The 20,639-nt window shown below is 38.7% G+C and overlaps 1 protein-coding gene and 1 long non-coding RNA gene across 3 annotated transcripts; both read right to left on the bottom strand.

The window, feature by feature from the left end:
- Positions 1-8,175: 8,175 nt before the first annotated feature.
- LOC122606753 lies at positions 8,176-11,162 on the bottom strand. 2 transcript variants are annotated; one of them, XR_006324991.1, is made up of 3 exons: positions 10,983-11,162; positions 9,271-9,413; positions 8,176-8,324 (listed from the first exon to the last, which is right to left on the bottom strand). It is a non-coding gene; the product is annotated as an uncharacterized LOC122606753 (long non-coding RNA). The 2 variants fall into 2 exon arrangements; XR_006324990.1 differs by having other exon boundaries at positions 9,271-9,410.
- Positions 11,163-11,965: 803 nt separating this feature from the next.
- On the bottom strand, positions 11,966-14,682 carry LOC122606752 (wall-associated receptor kinase-like 2). Its single transcript, XM_043779610.1, has 2 exons — positions 14,557-14,682; positions 11,966-13,272 (listed from the first exon to the last, which is right to left on the bottom strand). The coding sequence occupies exon 2, from the start codon at positions 13,256-13,258 to the stop codon at positions 12,125-12,127; it is 1,134 nt and encodes a 377-aa protein (XP_043635545.1). The 5' UTR covers positions 13,259-13,272; positions 14,557-14,682; the 3' UTR covers positions 11,966-12,124.
- Between the last annotated feature and the right edge of the window lie 5,957 nt (positions 14,683-20,639).

Genomic DNA, 20,639 nt, shown 5'->3' with positions numbered 1-20,639 from the left:
TTGTCGACCTTGGTAATGTAAATTTGCCATACTTTCATTGGATAAAAATAATGTTAGCACCACATTAACGGCGACGTCGCCGCAAATGCGGTGACGTGGCACCTCGGGTTCAGCAACAATATCTTAGTCAGTAATGTAGTACATGCATCCATGCTTTGTCGACCTTGGTAATGTAAATTTGCCATACTTTCATTGGATAAAAATAATGTTAGCCCATATTTTTAGGTACTATATATAGTACTACGGAACGATATTGAAACAATATAAGTTTCTGAAAAAAATTTCTTCAGTATAGATATATATTCTTTCAAGCGTATTGTTTCAAGCGGTTAAAGATATATATTTTAACAGTTTTTGTAGTTGATGGTATTGTGTATCTTTCTTTTTCAAGCGTTTTGTTTAAATATATATATATATTGAGTATAGATGTAAATATATATATATATATATATATATAGAGTATCGACACCATTAATAGTTAATGAGGTTGATGTTTACTTGAATTGTTTCAGATGGATAGTTTGGAGGATATTTGGGCAGACCCAGAAAACGTACGTATTGAAGTGCCGGATAATGTGTTTGAGCAACCTGATGCAGACGGTGAATATGAATGCGAAGCTGGGGACTTTGAAACTGATGAGGTGTTCGGTTCTTTTGAAGAATTAACGGAGTGGGCTCAAAGAACAGCAATGGATTTGGGTTATGTTCTAGTTATACGGCGGACGAACAAAAACTCAAAAGAGTTGGTGAATAAAGTGACACTTATATGTCACCACGGTGGAGCGCGCGATGCAAGGTTAATTGGCCCACCCAAACGGTCCAGTAAGATAGGTTGTCCCTTCACTTTAATAGGCCGCCCTGGGCGTGATGGTGGTTGGAGGTTAACTGTCAAGGATTGGAGACACAATCATGATCCAACTACCAATCTGCAAGGGAATGCATACGCCAGACGGATGACGGAGGAAGAAAAGGAATTTGTGGGTACCCAATCGGATCGCGGTTTGTACCCACATCAGATCCTGGTAAACCTCAAACTTGAATTTCCAGGAAACTTGACTCGCAAAGGAGACATTACGAACTTCTTAAAAGCGAGAAGAAGGTCGGGGCAAGCAGGGCGTACTCCGATGCAGGTACAAACATTAAATATTCTATTCTACTACGTTGTTGGAATTGACTTATTTACTCTATCTTGGTCATTAATCGCAGGTTATGTTTTCACTGTTGCAAGAGAAAAGGTACTTTTACCAGTTCACGACAAATAACAAAAATGGACGCTTGGAGAACCTGTTTTTCATTCATCCAACATCAATGACCCTATGGCGCGCATTTCCCTGGGTTATTGAAATAGACTCCACGTACAAAACTAACATCTACAACATGCCGCTAGTTGAGATCGTCGGCGTGACTTCAACAGGGAAGACCTTCAGTTTAGCGTATGCGTTTATCGTAAACGAGCGGGAGGCAAATTATCAATGGGTTTTACGATGTCTTCGGTCCACCCTTGCTGATAGCTTTGCCGTTCGTGTCGTTCTTACTGACAGGGAGCTAGCGCTGATGAGAGCTTTGAAGGTTGTTATGCCGGAAGCGAAACATCTGCTGTGTAGGTACCATATTTGGCAAAACATAATCAAGCACTGCGAACCGGCGTTGCGGATGAAAAAAGATGTTAGCATTGACAGGCTTAACTTTTGGTGGAAAAAAGTCTATCAGTCTCGGACTTTTGACGAGTTTAAGTCAAATGAGAAGGAGTTAAAGGAAAAACTTGCGGGTTTTCCAGGCGTCTACAAGTACGTGACCGATAATTGGTTGTCCCCATACCGAGAGCAGTTTGTGTCCTGTTGGGTCGATGAACACCTCAACTACCAGAACCACACCACAAACAGAGTGGAGGCCGAGCACCATTTATTGAAGGAAGAATTGAGGGGGAAATGCACATTTACTAGAATCCTCCAATGTGTTGATTCTGTCTTGATCAGTCAAGAAGCAGAAATAAGGGGCCAACTGGGGTATAGCAACGGGACCCGGAAGGGGAAACATAATTACAACTGTATGAAGGACCTGTTGGGAAAGGTTTCACTTAAAGCTTTGGACATCATGGCTGATGAAATTTTACGCTTAGACAAAGTCCTTAAAAGACAGGTTAACAAATGTGGGTGCAAGGTTCAGTCGAGTTGCGGGCTACCATGTGCCTGTAAGATTGCCGAGTACATGCAGCGCGGTTAGTACGATTTATTACTTGTATTTTTTCATCAAAAGGACATAATTTCGCTGACTTATTTATATAAAATAAATGCAGGGACTCGTATACAGCCTCATGTCATAGACCCTTTTTGGAAAAAGCTTGACTTAACACCGTGGACATGCGTACAAGACGAAGACGAAGAAGACGATGTCCATGAAGTCGTTGATGGTCTTACGAAATTCTTGGATCAGCAACCCAAGGCTCAAAAGAAACATTGGTTGTCAAAAATTAAAGACATGTTTAAGCCTGGTAAGACACAAGTGAAAGATCCTCTTGTTCAAAAGACCACACGCGGAAGACAAGTCGGCTCAAAACAAAAGCCGCCAAAGGTATATATAGTACATCTAAAAAAAAATTTGTCTTATTCAATAAATACAGTATATATAACTACCTTAGTTAACGAAACTGATTCTTACTAATGGTCTAGGTGCCGGATCTTAACACCAACCCACCTGGGCTACGAAAATCCAAGTCCAGTCGACCTGGGGAATACAAGGTGCCGGATTTGAATAAACCCCCACCTGCGCATCCCGCCAGACACAGTACGTACGAGCCGTCCCAGTCATGTCGTTATCCCGAAAACCGAAAATTGTTCGACGATCAATCCCACTCTGAATCAGAATGGGTCAAAGATAATCCTGACCTTTTCGGAAACCTGCACCCATATCCAGGTCTTGATGATATATATACGTGGGGGGACCCGTCCCAATCCTACGGGGTCGGGGATACACCATATGTGACACAAAAACTATATGGATTCGGCGATACGTCACAAGACTATTGGCTCAACTATGACCAACCATATTCCAACATAGTAGATGACATCTTCGGGCCACCACCTACACAATGTAGAAATGCACCCATATATGAATCAAGGCAGGCGCAGGTTTCAGAACAGGAATCAGAGGCACAGTCATCGACCAGTTGGGTTGGGTATGTTGCGGAACCGTATAACGTCAGTCTTTCCAGAAATTACGATTGGGTCCTGGGTGAGATACCATCGTACTTAAGGCCGTACGTTGTAGGCGCACAAAATGTCAAAGGAGACGGTAACTGTGGATTTCGAGCTACCGCTGTAGCTTTGGGGCTACATGAGGAGATGGGTGCAGAGTGGGTTCGTACGCAGATGCTCGCGGAGTTTGAATCTGACCTCGATGGGTACATGCAAATGTTTGGGCAAACAGAGGGCAACCGAATGTTGTCGGCGCTGCGAACATCTTATTATGGACGAAGCCGGCCCACACATCATTGGATGAGTAAAGTGTGGTTCCATATCCTCCTGACCAATAAGCTGGGTATAATAGTCAACTGCGTTAGCCTACGTGACCCCCGCACAGTATTTCCGATGCATCACGGCTTAGATCAGCTGTTATTCAAACAACCGATAAGTATTGCTCTGATAAACAACGAAACCCATTTTGTTGCAGTGAAATTAGCAGGCGACTACCCAATGGCCTACAAGAATCCGGAATGGGAATTTCACGCAACCGATCCTGCACGTCGACTAGCATTAACGTACGCAAAACAAGAAGATGCGTATCAAAATTGGTTGTACGCAAACATGCCAAGAGTACCACCAGGCCCTCCTATTGTAATAAATGATTAAATTTGTTCAATGTTTTATATAGGTTGTTTGTATGTATTCTTTTTTTATTGTATATATTTTTTATTTATTTAAGTTGTTGTTCCAATACAAGTTTGATTTAATAAATTTTAATACTTTTATGTTCTACATACATTGATTGTATAATATTCTAAATGATCTTATCACGGAAATCAAGATTACAAAAGGAAATCACATTTCACATGAACGATGAATACAAACAATAAAAAAAAGGAAAAACTAATCACTTTTTTAATCACTATCACTATCACTATCACTACCCAACCGCTGTGTGGGGGCCCGTGACGTGCTAGGCCCAGCATGGGATGATGAGGTGCTAGGTCCGGCTTCGAATGATGACTGGGTCCAAGGGCTACCCTGGGCGAACATATCATTGACGTTAAAGGACGGTGACTGCTGGGCTGGGAAGGGTTGCTCTATATCCTCTGGGAGGGGGACGTTCAGTCCACGTGTTCCCCTAACTACACGCCCAACCACACGAGTATGTCCCGATCGTGTCCCTAAAGCGTCCACATATGTCTGCGTAGGCGGTGTATTGGGCACTTGGGAAAGTCTTTGGTGGGTATCAACAAGCCGCTCCTGTAGCACATGAAAATTAAGTTAATAATTACTAAAAATTAGTTATAGTTAATACAAATATAAAGGAAAAAAATATTTCTCCAGGATTTGTGCAACATCTTACATAAATGGGCCTAACTTCGTCATGCACCAACCCATCTCGTCTCGTGTGGGCCCGCAAGTAAAACTCGGGGGGTTCCTCATGTCGACCGTCATTATCTTCCTGTATATACATTAATCAAAGTTATTTATTTGTATGTGTATATGTGTATAGATATATGTTTACATACGTGGATATAAATAATTACGTATAACTTACAGCGTAACGCCATTCACGCTGAGCGTATGATTGCCGACCGTGAGTACTGACAAAATTATTTTGTTGCTGCCTATTTGTCGTGTTTCTTTGGGCAGCAATCATCCGGGGCTCGCTGGTCCAGTAACCCAGTAGATAACTCCACACCTGTGGAGGCATCCCATAAGGAGGTTGACCCTCCAGTTCTGCCAGCCTCTGGGACCCACCCCTGTCAGTGAACCAAGTCTTCTTGAATTTTGCTTTTTTATCCCTGTAGATCTTCAGGGCATCCTGACGTATCATCCTAGTCACGGCCTCTCGTAACGGGTGATTTTCTGGGTGACCTAGATATGGTTCTAAGTAGAACCGTCTCTGCAATAGTACCAAGTAATAGTTAGCATATAGAATTTTTTTTAAATGACGTATTTATAAAGTTACAAAAATTAGTTTTATACCATAAGCCAGTCAGTAAGTCCATCCTTGATGGGCTGGGGGACCTGATCCCACGACTCGTAATTATGCGGGACGGTAGCGACATACGTCCCCAAATAGCTCTTGTACCACTTGGCGTGGTCCCCGATTGCCTGCCACCTACTTAGATCGTTATTCAACATAAGCGAGATTCGGCGTCCCGATTTCTCAAACTCGCGCTCCAGATCGTAGTTAGCAGCAGCAGCTCTCCCTGTGCTAATACCTGCAAAACAAAATAAAATAACATATATAAATATATACATATGTACCATATATTTATATACAACATACATTAATATTTACTTACCACCCGTACGCCTACAACCCCATTCGGGATTCCACCCCCAGTTTGGAGGGTCGTTACCACCATCTCCGCCGTGAAGTGCAGCCATTTTAACCTACATCCGCAGTCCCAATTTATAAAAAAACATAAAGAAACATAAAAGTCATTAAAAAGGTGCGACCTAAATTAACATATTTTGGACAAAAAATTGTTTTTCAAAATTATTATACCTAAAATGACCACTTTTTTGCAAGTTTTTTTCAAACCTTCGTTTTTAACATTAATACTAACCTAATAACAACTATATTAACAATTACAATTATACTATTAAGGGTTTTCTAAGAATCATATTTTGAACTATAATAAACAATAATCAAAACTACAAATGTTTTCTTAAATAAGTAATCTTTCCTAACTATAATACTATAACATTTCTATAACTAATACTTTCTAACATATATTTACTAACATTTGTTCCTAATATATATTTTCTATAACAAATATATATTTTATATAACATTTAACTATAACATTTATATAACTAATATTTTCAAACACATATTTTCTAACTTTTTTTTTCTAACATATATTTTCTAACAAACATTTCTATAACTAATACTTTCTAACATATATTTACTAACACTTGTTCCTAATATATATTTTCTATAACAAATATATATTTTATATAACATTTAACTATAACATTTATATAACTAATATTTTCAAACACATATTTTCTAACTTTTTTTTTCTAACATATATTTTCTAACAAACATTTCTATAACTAATACTTTCTAACATATATTTACTAACACTTATTCCTAACATATATTTTCTATAACAAACATATATTTTATATAACATTAAACTATAACATTTATATAACTAATATTTTCAAACACATATTTTCTAACTTTTTTTTTCAACATATATTTTCTAACAAACATTTCTATAACTAATACTTTCTAACATATATTTACTAACACTTGTTCCTAACATATATTTTCTATAACAAACATATATTTTATATAACATTAAACTATAACATTTATATAACTAATATTTTCTAACACATATTTTTTAACTTTTTTTTTCAACATATATTTTCTAACAAACATATATAACATTTATTCTCTATAACTAATAATTTATATACTAAACAAATATTTGATAACACTATTATATATTTATATAAAAACAACTATTTAAAAGGTAAATGAGTAATACCTCGTCCAAAAAATGGTTTAGCGGATAAATATGTCGAGCAAAACACGGAGTGTGAGGCTGGCCGGACAAAATAATAGTCGCCGGAAAATGCTATCGCCGCAGTAAACCGGAAAAATATAAAAACGGCTTTCGCCGGAAAAATGTCGCCGGAAAAATGTCGCCGCTAAAACTACGCCTGAAAATGGACTCCGGGATGCCGGAAAATGTAGGAATGTTGATAACGATGGTGAGGGGATAAATGGCCGGATTTGTGAGTTATAAGAATGGAGAAGAAATGATTTTTTTGGACAATTTTTTCTTTTACAGAGAAGAAAATAAAATTACAGAGGAAGAGGAGGAGGAGGAGGAGGAGGAGGAAGAGAAGTAGTATTCGGAGGAGGAGAAGAGGAACGAATGCAAAGTGATATATCGAATACAGATGGCCTTGTTTATATCGAAACACTGTGGGGGGACCCACTATTAGCGGCGACGTCGCCGCTAATAGTGGGCCACCACCCACGTGATCCAGTCAAACGACAGCTGCAGATGATGTGACCTGGTCCCACTATTTGCGGCGACGTCGCCGCTAATAGTGGGGACCACCAGGTGGTCGGGTTACCTCTTTTTCGATGGTCGGGTTACGCGCTTCGATTATTATTTTGGCCGATGGTATTTATTATATTAATTTATATTCATAATTTTTCTTGAAACCCAAACAGCAAATCATGGACATTGATTATATCCCATCAATGGTGGAGCTTTATCCCATCATTCAACTAATAAATAGTTATACTAATAAAAAGACCCTATCCATGAAATCCCAACCGTTCACACACACACACTGTCTCATCCTCCTCCCCTTTCCTCCTTCTACAGCAAGGCAACCACGGCTAACACCATCAACTCCGACCGCCACCACCATCAACTCCGACAACTCCTACCACTCCAGCAACACACAAACAAAGACACAGTCTCTCTCTCTCTCTTCCGTTGACGGCTCCGGCGATGGCAAAGGCGGAGCCTGTAGCGTATCTAACAACCACCATCTCTTAGATCGCCGCCCATCAAATCCAAACCATTCCCAGATGCGTCCAGTCACAACCCCTTTAGATCGGATAAGGGCAACTCCCAAACCGGCGATGCCGGTGACGGCGACAACACAATAGCCAATCAAGTTTGAGTATCGATGGAACGACGACGTTGTTTTACAGTGAAGTTGCCGGAGATGTCGCCGCCACGCCAACGACCGGAGATGAAGGTGGAAGATAATCGGAGGTGATTACAGCCGGCGATGAAGATGATCGGAAGTTATGGACGGAATTATCCTTCCATGTATAAGTTTTTTTTTTTTAAGGGTTTAGATTAGTCCCTTGGGTTTCACCATTTTTTAAAGATTCATATGAACACAACCCTTTGGCAAAGATCTTATTTTAAAGATTGAAGAAACAAAGTAGTTTTTGGCTTCTCATTACAATGCAAAATAACAAAGTATTTGTAACAAAATATACCATAAGATGCTTCTTCTTCCTTTCTAACCACTAGAATAATGACTCCTACATTCTTTGTAGACACGGTTTCAGTATCTTCCAAGTGATGTCTTAGCAATTCTTCTCAACTACAGCTCAGCTGAGAACATCAACTATACCTAAGAATCCCACCATCGCATGCAAACTTAAAGCGCATTTAGATAACCAAATATCGTCACCAAATATACAGAACAAAAAGTACATAACTTTAAAGATGAAGAGGTAATTAAACAGCAAGAATATAGTGAAAAGAAAATGAATTAAAAATTAGATCAAGCAATGTAAATAAGGAGTATGCGAAGACAGGGAAGACATTTATGAGTAAAAATATCTAAATAATTAGATTGTGACACAACTGTATCTGCCCGAATGAATTTGAATTACCATGGAACTGGAATGCCATAATAGTTAAAGACTGTGGTTGATATAAGTCCATTAGCATTCAAAGCTGTTCATTGCCTGATAGCTCAACTGCTTTGCCAAGATGGACTAACACTCTACTTGATAAAACTGTTCTAGATAGTAGTATCTTATAAATAAAAAAGAATCTTAATCGGCATATAACTTTGGTATCAGGTACTAGTGTAAGAATAGTGTTTTGGCCCGAATGACTTGGTATTTCCATGGTATTTAAAAGTCCAGAACAGTGAAAGACTGAAACTTTGTACAAGTCCATTAGCATTGGAAACAATTCATACGCCATGGCCTCTACTGCTTAGCCAAGAACTGACAAGAGAACCCCAAACATATAATGCACCATATATATATAACTTAATAACATTTTCGTATTGGAAGCTATATACAAGTGTGTATAGTTACTACCTAACAGCAATCACCACCAGAAAAGGGTGACCCTTTCATAAAGGAAAAGGGGGGGGGGGGGGGGGGGGATCCAATTAGGTAGCTTTGAAATTGTATTTTAAGAATTTTGTTTATTGTAAAATAGACAAACACACTGAACATCCAGATAATAATGGGCAAACACCAGTCCCAACTCCACAACATACGCTCTATGGACGATTCAAGAAAAAATGAAAGAGCATAAAAACACTTTGTTTAACTTACTCCAAACTTTATGTACAGCCAACGACGATTCGCAAACTGACCCACGATGAAAAAGTCAAGTCTGACTATCCGTTATGGAAGCAGTCTGAATTCTCTTGTATACTTGGTGGCTTCTTGCCAAGAGATTCATTTACAAAGAGCTGCTAAAAACATTAAAACCTTATGTAAAGTGTGAAACAATCTAATATTTGCATGCAATTAATAGTACCATAACATCATATATAAAATGCAGACAAAGAAATAAATACAAACTATATCAAACTTAGGTCAGATTAAAATTCACATCAACAGATGCTTAATAATCAGCATAAACTGTTAGCAGAAGGTGCAAGTGTAGAAAGATAGAGTTTCAGCCCGAATGACTTGGTTCTTCAAAACAATTCATTATCCAAGGCCGCCTCTACTGCTTTGCCAAGATGGACTAACAAAATACACTATCGTTGCATATAGGGGGGAAACTACCAGGAATGTATGGGCAGCCCAGGCTACAGGCCCACTTAATCCAGGCAGTGTAAAAACCTTTTAAGATAGAAATCCTTACAAAGATGTAATTGTGGAACTGAAAAGGAATTGCTAACTACGAAAAGTGCTAAAACGCTTAAAAGCCGTCAAAAACATCGAAATCCTTCAAAACTGCTAAAAATCTTAACAATGTAGTTGTTAACATTACTTGCAATTTTCGTTCAGCCACTGGGCGTTTAATATTTTACATTTTGTATAACCACTAACCTGTTAACAATTCAGACCTCATTTTCAAATAGGAAACAGGATATAGACACCAGTCAACAAACTTAAGTAGTAAACATTAGAGCTATACAAACTTAAGTGGAAATAATGAGTAGGAGAAGATACAGGAAGCATTTACGAGTAAACATAACTACTATAATTAGATTATGTATCGACTGTTTCAGCCTGAATGAATTGGAAATCCCATATTCCCATGGAAACGGAAGTCCAGAACAGTGAAAGACTCGAGTGTATTTTATAAGTCCATTAGCATTCAAAACAATTCATAAGCCAAGGCCTCAAACACTCTACTGCTTTGCCTAAATGGACTAACAAAAAACACCAAACAAAAATGCAACAGATTACACCATAGTCATGTATCGGGGTGGAACTATATTGAAGATTTGAAGGTAGGGGTAGCCCGGGCTACGGACCCACTTAATCCATGTAGTCTAAATTTTTTTAAAATAGGTTTCGAAAAAAATATGAGATACAGGTCAATTCAGGTAACGGCGTAACGCTAAACTTTGAAAGAGTTTCTTAGCATTGAAACTTATGTAATTGTACAGTTGAATGGGAAATGGTAACTACCAAAAGTGCTAAAACTCTTAAAAACCACCTAAAATATCAAAAATTCCTTCAAAACTGCTAAAAATCATAATAATCTAGCTAGTCAAATAGTCGTTAACATTACTTTGCACGGATACTAAGAAACAGGATATCGACACCAATCAACAAACTTAATCAGTAATCATATGAGCTATACATTTACTTGAAAAACTGCTACAATATCATAAGATATTTGAAGATGGACTAGTTGATCGAAAACATAAACAGATTAATTCATTTTATTAAGTGCTACCTGATCAAATAATGTTACAGTATTTATTTAATGTATATAAACAGAGTTGCTAAAATTTTCTACAAAACACAATACACACACAAGAAAACATGTATATATACAGTGTAACAATTTGATTTATTACCTTTGTTTGTAGAAAGGAAATAATGAAAGCGAGGTTCAAGTTGTCGGCCGTACAGATATCATTTCCGCCACCGTGACCGGAAAGGGGTTTAGGTGTATTTGGGCTCAAATGTACTCGTTGATATTTAATAATTGGCCCAATTTTTTTGTATGTCTACGGATTTTATATGTCAAAGACTCAAAAGATTCAAAGGTATCAACATTTTTCTTGAAGTTTTAAAAAGTAAAAAATATTCTTCTTAAGGGTAAAATATATCAAATTTTTTCTTAATAAGAAATAAAATAAAAATTTCATTTTGATTTTTTTTTCAATTAAATCTTGATGTCTTGTCATGCTACACTATGAAGGCCATCTTTTTTAATCAACTAAGTTATGATAAATCAGAATATGAGACAAGGATGATCTAGTAGAAAAAAAAATGAGAATTAGCATATACAACTAGTATGAAACATTAAGCTTACATCAAACAATGAACATGAGAAATTAATAGTTGGAAAACGTTATTGACCATATACACTTTTTAACATGCATAATCAAGATTTACCTAATTAGCGGACACAATTTACACGTTTATTGCCTACCGAGTGTTTCAGCCCGAATGAACTCTTATTAATCCCATAGTATTGGAAAGCCATAACGCTTGAAGACCGAGCTCACTCGTCTTCTGTGGGTTTTCTTTAATTCACCAAAATTTAAATAAATCATACATTGTTATTATAATAATTTGGTACTATGTGTAACAACTTTAAACACATTTCCTTTTAGGTCCATATACACATTAGAGCTCAAGAATAACCATACCTTTTCCCCAATAAAACTCCATATTTATCAGTTGTTCTTTATGAAACCTACCTCTTATAGAAAAAGGTAGCATCAGAAACTTATGTTTTTGGATACAGGTTCTGTTGTGCATAACATTTCATTCTATTACATATATAGATATTAAAAATATAATCTATATATTATACAGCAATAACATGAAAAGAAAACCACAATAAACGAAGACGTTAATAATATGATTACGCAATATCTAATTAACTATCAATTTTTCCATTCAAATTTGGTAACTATGGCTTTATGCTTACATAAAGTCCATTTACATAAGATAATATGACCATATATGAGAACTAAAACCTTTTGGGTCATTGAGTAATACTAAAGAAGGTTGATGTTGATTCACCATATGGTTGTAGTGATAACTCCTCCCCGTATATCATGGGTATGGTTTGAGTAGTAGATGGAATATGTGATGTTTGTATGGTTTCCAACTCTACAACCACTTCTTTCATGGTTGGTCTATCTTTTCCATTTATATTCAAGCATTGCATTGCGAGGTTAGCTGTTGAAAGGAGCTTATCCCTACTACCCTCTCTAATCACCAATGCATCAAAAATAGACATAACACGCCCCTCTTCCATAGCCAACATAAAGTACATAACCAGACTTCTATGCTCTCCAAATCTAGTTAGCGAAATTGGCTTTTCTCCAGTCAAAAGTTCGACCAAAACAACTCCAAAGCTATAAACATCACTCTTCTCGGTAAATTGGCTTGATCGAAAATATTCAGGATCTAGGTAGCCAAATGTACCTTTGACTAAGGTAGTCAAGTGAGTTTGATCTATTGATATCATCCTTGAAGTTCCAAAATCTGAAACTTTGGCCTTATATTTATCATCCAAAAGTATATTAGTGGTTTTGATGTCCCTATGGTAAATTGGAATGGAAGTTGCTGAATGCAAGTAAGCAAGTGCCCCTGCAACCTCGGCAGCAATTTGTAGTCTCATTTTTAAAGAAATTGGAAACTCAAAAGTCTCTTTGTGAAGACATTCATACAAAGTACCGTTTGGAACGAATTCGGAAACGAGCAGAGGAACTTCTGTCTCTAAGCAACATCCCAAAAGCTTAACCACATTCCTATGATTGACTTGTGATAGAATGACGACCTCATTGATGAACTGTTGTAACTGACTTTCATCAATTATTTTTGATTTCTTTACTGCAACTATCCGTCCATCCACTAACATACCCTTATAAACTGTACCTTGGCCTCCTCGGCCAAGAATTCTACTCTCATTGAAGTTGTCAGTAGCCTTATCTAGCTCACGTGATGTGAAAAGTATAGTTTTATCAACTAAAGAAGGATGGGCTTCTTCTTGTTGTTTTAGAAGCAAACCACCATTGCGTTTGAAAAACCTCTTTCTGCGTCTCTTATCTTTTGTTTTTTTGATTACTTTGTACAATGCATAGCTAAATATGATGAGAAAAACTACACCCATGCTGATGGTAACACCTGAACAAAAGCCAATATAAAATAGAGGATGATAGTATTAACTTTACAGATGTGATAAAATAATTAAATGTTGTGGTATCAATAATAATTCTCATATAAAATGGAATGTTAGAATGAGATATGTCTTAAATTTTGTTTTTGTCATAATACTAGCGATAATCAACAAAAAGTATCATTCTTTAAACGAATTTTCTAATTCTTAAGATCGAGCTATCTCAAGAAATAGTTAGGGAATGCTTCAATAAACTTTTCTACGACATCCACTTATAGTTAATTAATCTATACTCCATTACAATACATATAAACCTGCTAACCTTTTAATGACAAATAATATAAAAAACTAAAATATCTCTAACTTATTAGTACTCCACCTAACTCCTTATAAGGTCGTCCCAAAAATATCCTTAATAAATTACTCGTAATATACAAAATATATCCCTTAACTCCTTAAATAACTAAATTACTCCATTTATATCAATTACTTTTATATAATATAATATAATATAATAACTTACACTATTTGCCACCACCAACGCCCCTGTCATCGCCACTGCCACTCGCACCGCAACCAACGGTTGCTACCGCCTTTGTTATTGTTTTGCGCGTTTTCCCTCTAGTAGTTTGTAAAGTACCCTCTAACTTTTTTTTACCGTATAAAGTTTGTTCTTTATGTTTTTCAATTCCATTTCAGTAAATTAGATGCTGGTCATTTTTTTAGTAACGAACAAATACGTATTAGATGCTTAGTTTTCATTTTAATACATGGCATACACGAATTGAAAGTTCGTATTTTATATCAGGAGGGCTATAATAAACAATGGCATGTACCTAGATGATCTTAGATCATAATACACATGGCATGGTTTTGCCCCACGCACTAAAAGGTAGACCTTAGGTTGAATAAATTAAGAGGGGTGGTTAGCCCGACGACCCACGCCCTAACCGCCTTGAGATAGCCGGCTACACCACTTCGATCAACCTGGTAACTTGTGTTTTAAGCGACTTGTTTAGCTCGCCCAAGTGTGTTTCTTTCTCCCAAGTATCTCTCTTTAACCACTTGTTGGATATTCCGTCACTCCACAAACAACTCTACTCCTATCATTTTTCCTAGGCTACCCACGACAACCCCAGATGTCACATAACATCACATGGTGCAAGTATCCCGGCCAACCTGTGGTAGTACCACTCATCTTATCCTTAAGATTCATTGACAACATGGCATATATATATATATACTTATGGTTTATGACAAGAGGAAGATGGAATAAATATTACTATATGTACCTAGAATGACACCCGAGGATAACTTTTTGGTTGGTGGATATGCATCAAGATAATGAGTACAAGTGAAGTTCAAGCCGATTCTGTAACGACAGGAACCTCCATTTGCCCTGCATCTTGCACATTCTTCCTTAACTAAAATGAACCCTGATGGTCCACGAATGCACTTCTAATGTTTAATTTAGTATACAAGAAAGAAAGTAATCAAGAAGGTAAGTAAATAACAAGAACAATATTCAGTTCAATTGTAATACATCAATGCAAGGATAATCATATGTATCATTGATTAAACGATGAATACATGGTTGATCTTACACTTGACTTACACGAATACAAAAGAACAAGGATAATTGCTAAGTTTAGACAGATAAGAAAAACTTAAGCAATTACAAGTGATATACACTTTTAGACGGCCAGACGCGCTTGACACAATGTGGCTGTGTTGCTTTATATAGGGGAAGACTTGAATCAACACAGCCTGCTTTGATTGTGACTTGATGGTGGTTGTCGACTTCCAATTGGCTCATCGTACTTGAATCATGTGCCTATTGTCTTCTATACCAAAACGGGTAAGAGAGAGAGAGAACTCTTGTTTTGGTCCCAACCTGTACATTTACCATTCTAGGCAAATTACAGTTAGTTAACCACCATGTGACCTTTTTGTCTTTACGTAGTTTGAATATTTCCCGCCAAGATCACCTTAGGTCAGCATGCATCCCGCTGAAGACGTTTCTTCATCTGCTGACAAATTGTTAGGAGACTTGCTGACGACATGTGTCAATTATCAAGTCTCCTTCAGCGAATCCCAGACTTAACAATCTCCCCCTATTTGCTGAGGAGACTTGCTGGATGACAATTATTTTTAGATAAGAAAGTGAATATGAGCTGAAGATGTCTTTATATATCATGAAATGAATTACAAGTTGAGCATAGAGCTTTTACAAAAATAGACATTTAAAGATTAGCAGCTTCTATCTCCCAGGCATCTTCCTGCTTGGCAATTCTAAGTGCTGGATCATCTCTTCTTGCTGGCTTCATTAATTCCTCATCAATCCTGCTGATTATTGGGCGAGCACTGATCATTTTAGCGAATCTTCTTCTGATGCTGATCAGGAAACCAGTAGATGCTCGCTCAATTTCTGCTAGCCTGAAGAAGAGTTGATCATTTCTGAAGTTTTGGAAGAAAATGCCAGCAGGTTCTTCAAGGATTTTCCCTTCTTCAAAAGAACTCCTGGGAGGAAGCCTTAGATTTAATGCTGCATCATCAGAGATAGGAGGAAGGTCAGCAAGCAGGGGTTGTACAGCACGCTTTCTTTTTGGGATACGCCTGCCTGCTGAGGAGGATACAGCTGCTGGAGATCCGAAGACTGCCCTCAGCATGGGAAGGTCTGCCTTGAACTTTGTTTCAAACTTCAGTGCCTTTTCAAAGTAACTTTTCAGCATCTCCTGAAGTTGTTCATAACTGGCAGCCTTTTTATCCTTGATGATTGAATAAATTTCATACCATTCTGAAGCCCCCAAGTTGGTCACTTTTACATCTTCTATCTTAGTTGGGGCACTGTGTCCTTCTCTTAGGAACTTCAGATTGGTTTTTGTTCCCAAGGCAGCTTTGTGAACTTCGACTGCTGTAATCCTCTCTGGCCTCTTCCTATCATTCATTATTTTCAACCACCTGGCCTTTTCTTCTTCAAATTTTTCTCTTTTTTCTTTTAGTAGCTGCTCTACATCAGTTTGCCTTTGTCTGTAGAGAGCTTCAGGCCCACCAGTGGTTAGCAGCATTCTCTGCTCTCCATCCATTTCATCCTTCTCCAAGAGGGCCAGCTGCTTGATATATTCAAGGCTTTTCTTTTCATTTTCCTTTGCAGCTTTCATCCTGTCCAGCTCTTTCAAGGCCTCCTCTTGAGTTTTTCCCTCAGCAGTGATTGATAAGACATCAATGACTTGAAATTGATTTCCTGCTGGGGATGTGATGGATGTATTCTGTGCAGTCAGCGGCGTAGGATGGAAGAAACCGGTATCAGTCAGCTGCTTTCTCTGAGCTGCTGTTATTCTAGACACTTCAACATTTCCAAGGAAGCGAGGATGGAAAATATTGAGCACTTCCCTGGATGTGTCCCTAGCCATTTCTTGTGCAAAACCGGTTTCCCAGGCTTTCCTGACTGCACGAGGACTCATCTCCTCTTCTTCAGCTTGGGGAGCTTCAGCAACTATCAGTTGTTGCTCCCCCTCAGCAGATGCTCCTACAACCGTCTCCCCCTCAACACTAGCAGGGAGAGCATCAGCCCTTGTCTCCCCTTCAGTACCAGCAGGGGGAGAATCCACCTTTTCTTCATTCAAAATCTTGTCAGCTGAAGCTTCATAAATGTCATTAACAGCTTTATTTACTGCTTCACTGACAAGTGCCAAAACAGCAGCATCTACTTTCTCCCCCTTGGAGGTAGTATCATTAATTACTACCTCCACCTTTGCCGCTGGAGCAGCCTGCTGCTGAAGAAGTTGGGACAGCATCTTCTTGATGTCCCCAACTTCTTTCTCCAAGTTTTGTTGGCACTTACGATCTTCCTCAGTAAATGAAACTTGAGGAGGAGGAAGACTGGCCACAGTGGTTTCCAAGGCTTTGATAGCCTTAGTGTTTTCTTCAACCTGTGAGGTAAGACAAGAAACCAGGTTGGCCACTGTTTTTACTTCAGCAGCAGCTGAAACACTACTGCTGCTTGCTTTTTGTGCTGAGAACCGTACAGCAGGTCCCATTTTGCACAGCGATCGAGATAGCCCACGAATGACCTGCTGATCCTTTTTGATTGAGTTTGTATAAGTGCGAAGTTTTTCTTGATCAGCAGCCATAGATATCGATTTATCTTTTATTGTCTCAATGCTGGCAGTGTTTTCATTCTGCTTGCTGTACCAGTTCTCCAAGATCTTCACCAATCTGTCATCTTCATGAGTTTTGAGTTGTACGGCGATTGTGGCAGCCTTGGTGAGATCGTTCAGTTGATGTTCAAGTTTAGTCAGTCTGTCAACTATTTGAGAATCGACAGACATGACTTGAGGTTGCACCTCAATTACTTCAGTATTAGCTGCTGCATTATCATCAGCAGCAGCTTCTTCTACATTTTCATTTACGGCTGCTGCTTCTTCACCATCAGCAGCAGCAGCCTCTTCATCCACCTCCATATCACTTGCTTCTATTTCATCAGCCTGGATAGAGGAATCCAGCTGGAACTCATCTGCCACAAATTCTCCCAAGTCCAGATCACTCTCATCATTTTCATCTCCAACATTTTCACCTTCCATTCCAGCACTATCACCGACAACAACATTTTCACCTTCCTCTATACCAGCACTACCTTCAATAGCCAATCCTTCTTCAGAAATGATTAAAGGGGTAGGGGAACCGGGTGCCTCAGCTTCAGCGTGTTGTGTCACCAAAGCATCATCGGCCGTAGATTGTGTTGTCTCTAGCATCACCTGTGGTATGGCTGCTGACAACGACTCAGAGGGTAGAGAAGAAGAGGGAATGATTAATGGGGTTGACTCAACTCTAATGGGCTGGGGTGGCCCTTGATCTTCACCAACCTCACCTACAGAAGTTTGAGGTGGCTGCTTGCGGTTACCCTTTTTCTCGTCAGCAGCCTTTTTTGAGGCTGCTGATGGGCTGGCTGGGTCTCTATTGTCCTTGGGCAGTGAGGACTTCTTAACCTTGGTAGTTTTGCCCTTTGATACTCGTTGCTGCTGTTTTGGGACAGCAGCAGGAGGTGAAGTGGAAGAAGAAGAGATTGTTTTGGTTTTCTTTTGAGCTTTGGAGGTTGCTGGGGGGATTATCAGCATACCAGCTCCAGCAGGGTTGGGTCTATATACATTAGGGTATACAGAATAAAGTACCTGTTTCATTTGAGGGGAGAGCACAGCGTACTTGGAGTCAAATTGTTCAGGATCACAAGCAGGAATCTTATATACAGAGCTTGCAACCCTGGGAGAGAGAATAAATTGTGCTCCTTCAGGGAGATACTTTTCTTTTAGCTCCCTCTTGAAAATTAGTGAGAGAAAGCGAGTGAAGGGGACAGAGTTTGATCTGTTCTTGATGGTGACCTTCCCTTTTAAATCTTCAAAAATTACGCTGGCAAAGTCAATATTGCGACCATTTGCCAGCGCGTAAATCATCTGCATTTGTGCAGCAGTGGCCTGATCAAAAGAGCCACTATTCCCACCCAGACACTGAATTACATGGGTGAACAGCAGCCTCCAAACACCAGGCAGATACTTCTTCTGCGGGTTGCTGTGCACAGGCTGTGCTGGTTCAGTATTGGTCCCATACCCGATGGTTAACAACCATTCCTTCCATACTCCAACGGGGACCAACTCCACATATGGATGCTCTTCCGATTGTTTGGGAAGACGAAGAGCATCTCTCAACGATTCTACTGAGATGGAGATAGTATGTTCTCCTTTCAGTACCGTACCAGTGATGGTGCTACTGGCAACCTTGTAATCACATGTCCACCAAAATTCTCTAAGAAGGTGGACACACATTTCCTTTGGGTCTGAGTAAATGGCCTTTCTGGCCGGGCATCCCATGATGAAATCCAACATGGAGAAGTACCCTTTTATTTTTGATGGGATCTCTACAGATCCCAGATAGTTATTGGCCTTGATGACCAGTTTAGACGCTTGGAAGGATACTTGATTAGAAGGATTTATGCCTTCATTATCATATACCTTGGAGTTGAGAAAAGAGATGTTTTGTTGTGCAGATGAAGAAGTCATTTTCGATGAAAGTGATGAAAGATTAGAAGAATGAATGTTGTAAGGAGAAAAGATTTGAGAGAATATGAAAAGTTTAGGAAAATATGAAAGATTAGTAAGAAGAAGTGAACGTGAGAGAGGATGAAGTGGAAGCGATTTGCATATATATGGCATGGATATGGGTCCCATAAACTGCAAAAAGTGAGTTATCGTGTATACTCTCTTTCATACGTGGCAACAAAAAATATTATTTTGAAATAAAAAGGACACTGTACCTATATACGTATGAGATGTATGATGTGACCAGATGAACCACGATTTCAACCATACTCGAGTTCATACGGCGTACACAGTGTACAAGTAGCCCATTTGGGAGTAAATCGAGGTAACCAATTGGGTTTTATATAATATAATATTGATAAAAATACGTAGTGGAATACACTCAGACATCTAGAGGTATCCACTGAAGGGTTGTAAAAGAGTTGGTTACCAAGTTTTTAATCAGCACCTTTGCAAAAAGGTAGACGCTGAAGAGCATTAAACAATTTTTGGCAAATTGTCAGCCATCAACGGATTTTAAACGTCTTTACCAGCAGCCGTTTGCTGCTGGACTAGATAGGGACTTTCAGCACCCTATTACTTTTGTTATGCTTTTTCCCAAAGCATCAGGGATCAACGGATTTTAGATGTCTTTACCAGCAGCCGTTTGCTGCTGGACTAGATAGGGACTTTCAGCACCCTATTACCTTTGTTATGCTTTTTCCCAAAGCATCAGGGATCAACGGATTTTAGATGTCTTTACCAGCAGCCGTTTGCTGCTGGACTAGATGGAAACTTTGGCTTTCCATTGCCTTTATTTTGCTTTTTCCAAAGCAACAGGGATCAGCGAGTAAAAGAGCTCGCTGATAACTTTGACTTAAGAAGTCGCTGCTCATTTTCATAAGAGGAATATGGGCAGCAAAAACATGAGTGATCATGTTGAATTTGTAAACTCACCATTTAGCATACCCAACCTGCTGACAAGATCCTTGAATCTCTTTTCATCTAGAGGTTTAGTGAAGATGTCAGCAAGTTGATCATCAGTGGGAATGAAGTAAATTTCAACATCCCCTTTCATGACGTGATCACGAATGAAGTGATACCTAACGTCAATGTGTTTAGTTTTGGAATGCTGAACAGGATTATGTGTAATAGCAATAGCACTTGTGTTATCACACATAATGGGGATTTTAGAAAAATTTAGGTCATAGTCAGCAAGTTGGTTTTTCATCCAGAGGACTTGTGCACAACAACTTGCTGCTGACACATATTCTGCTTCAGCAGTGGAGATGGAAACTGTATGT

The sequence above is a fragment of the Erigeron canadensis genome, chromosome 7 (assembly GCF_010389155.1).
Source record: "Erigeron canadensis isolate Cc75 chromosome 7, C_canadensis_v1, whole genome shotgun sequence".
NCBI classification, from domain to species: Eukaryota; Viridiplantae; Streptophyta; class Magnoliopsida; order Asterales; family Asteraceae; genus Erigeron; species Erigeron canadensis.
Note: the sequence above shows the minus strand (reverse complement) of the source record. Positions and strands in the feature narration are given on the sequence as shown.

Bases quoted from the DNA above. Each gene is read 5' to 3' on its own strand.
- LOC122606752 (XM_043779610.1), bottom strand. From the start codon at position 13,258: ATGGGTGTAGTTTTTCTCATCATATTTAGCTATGCATTGTACAAAGTA.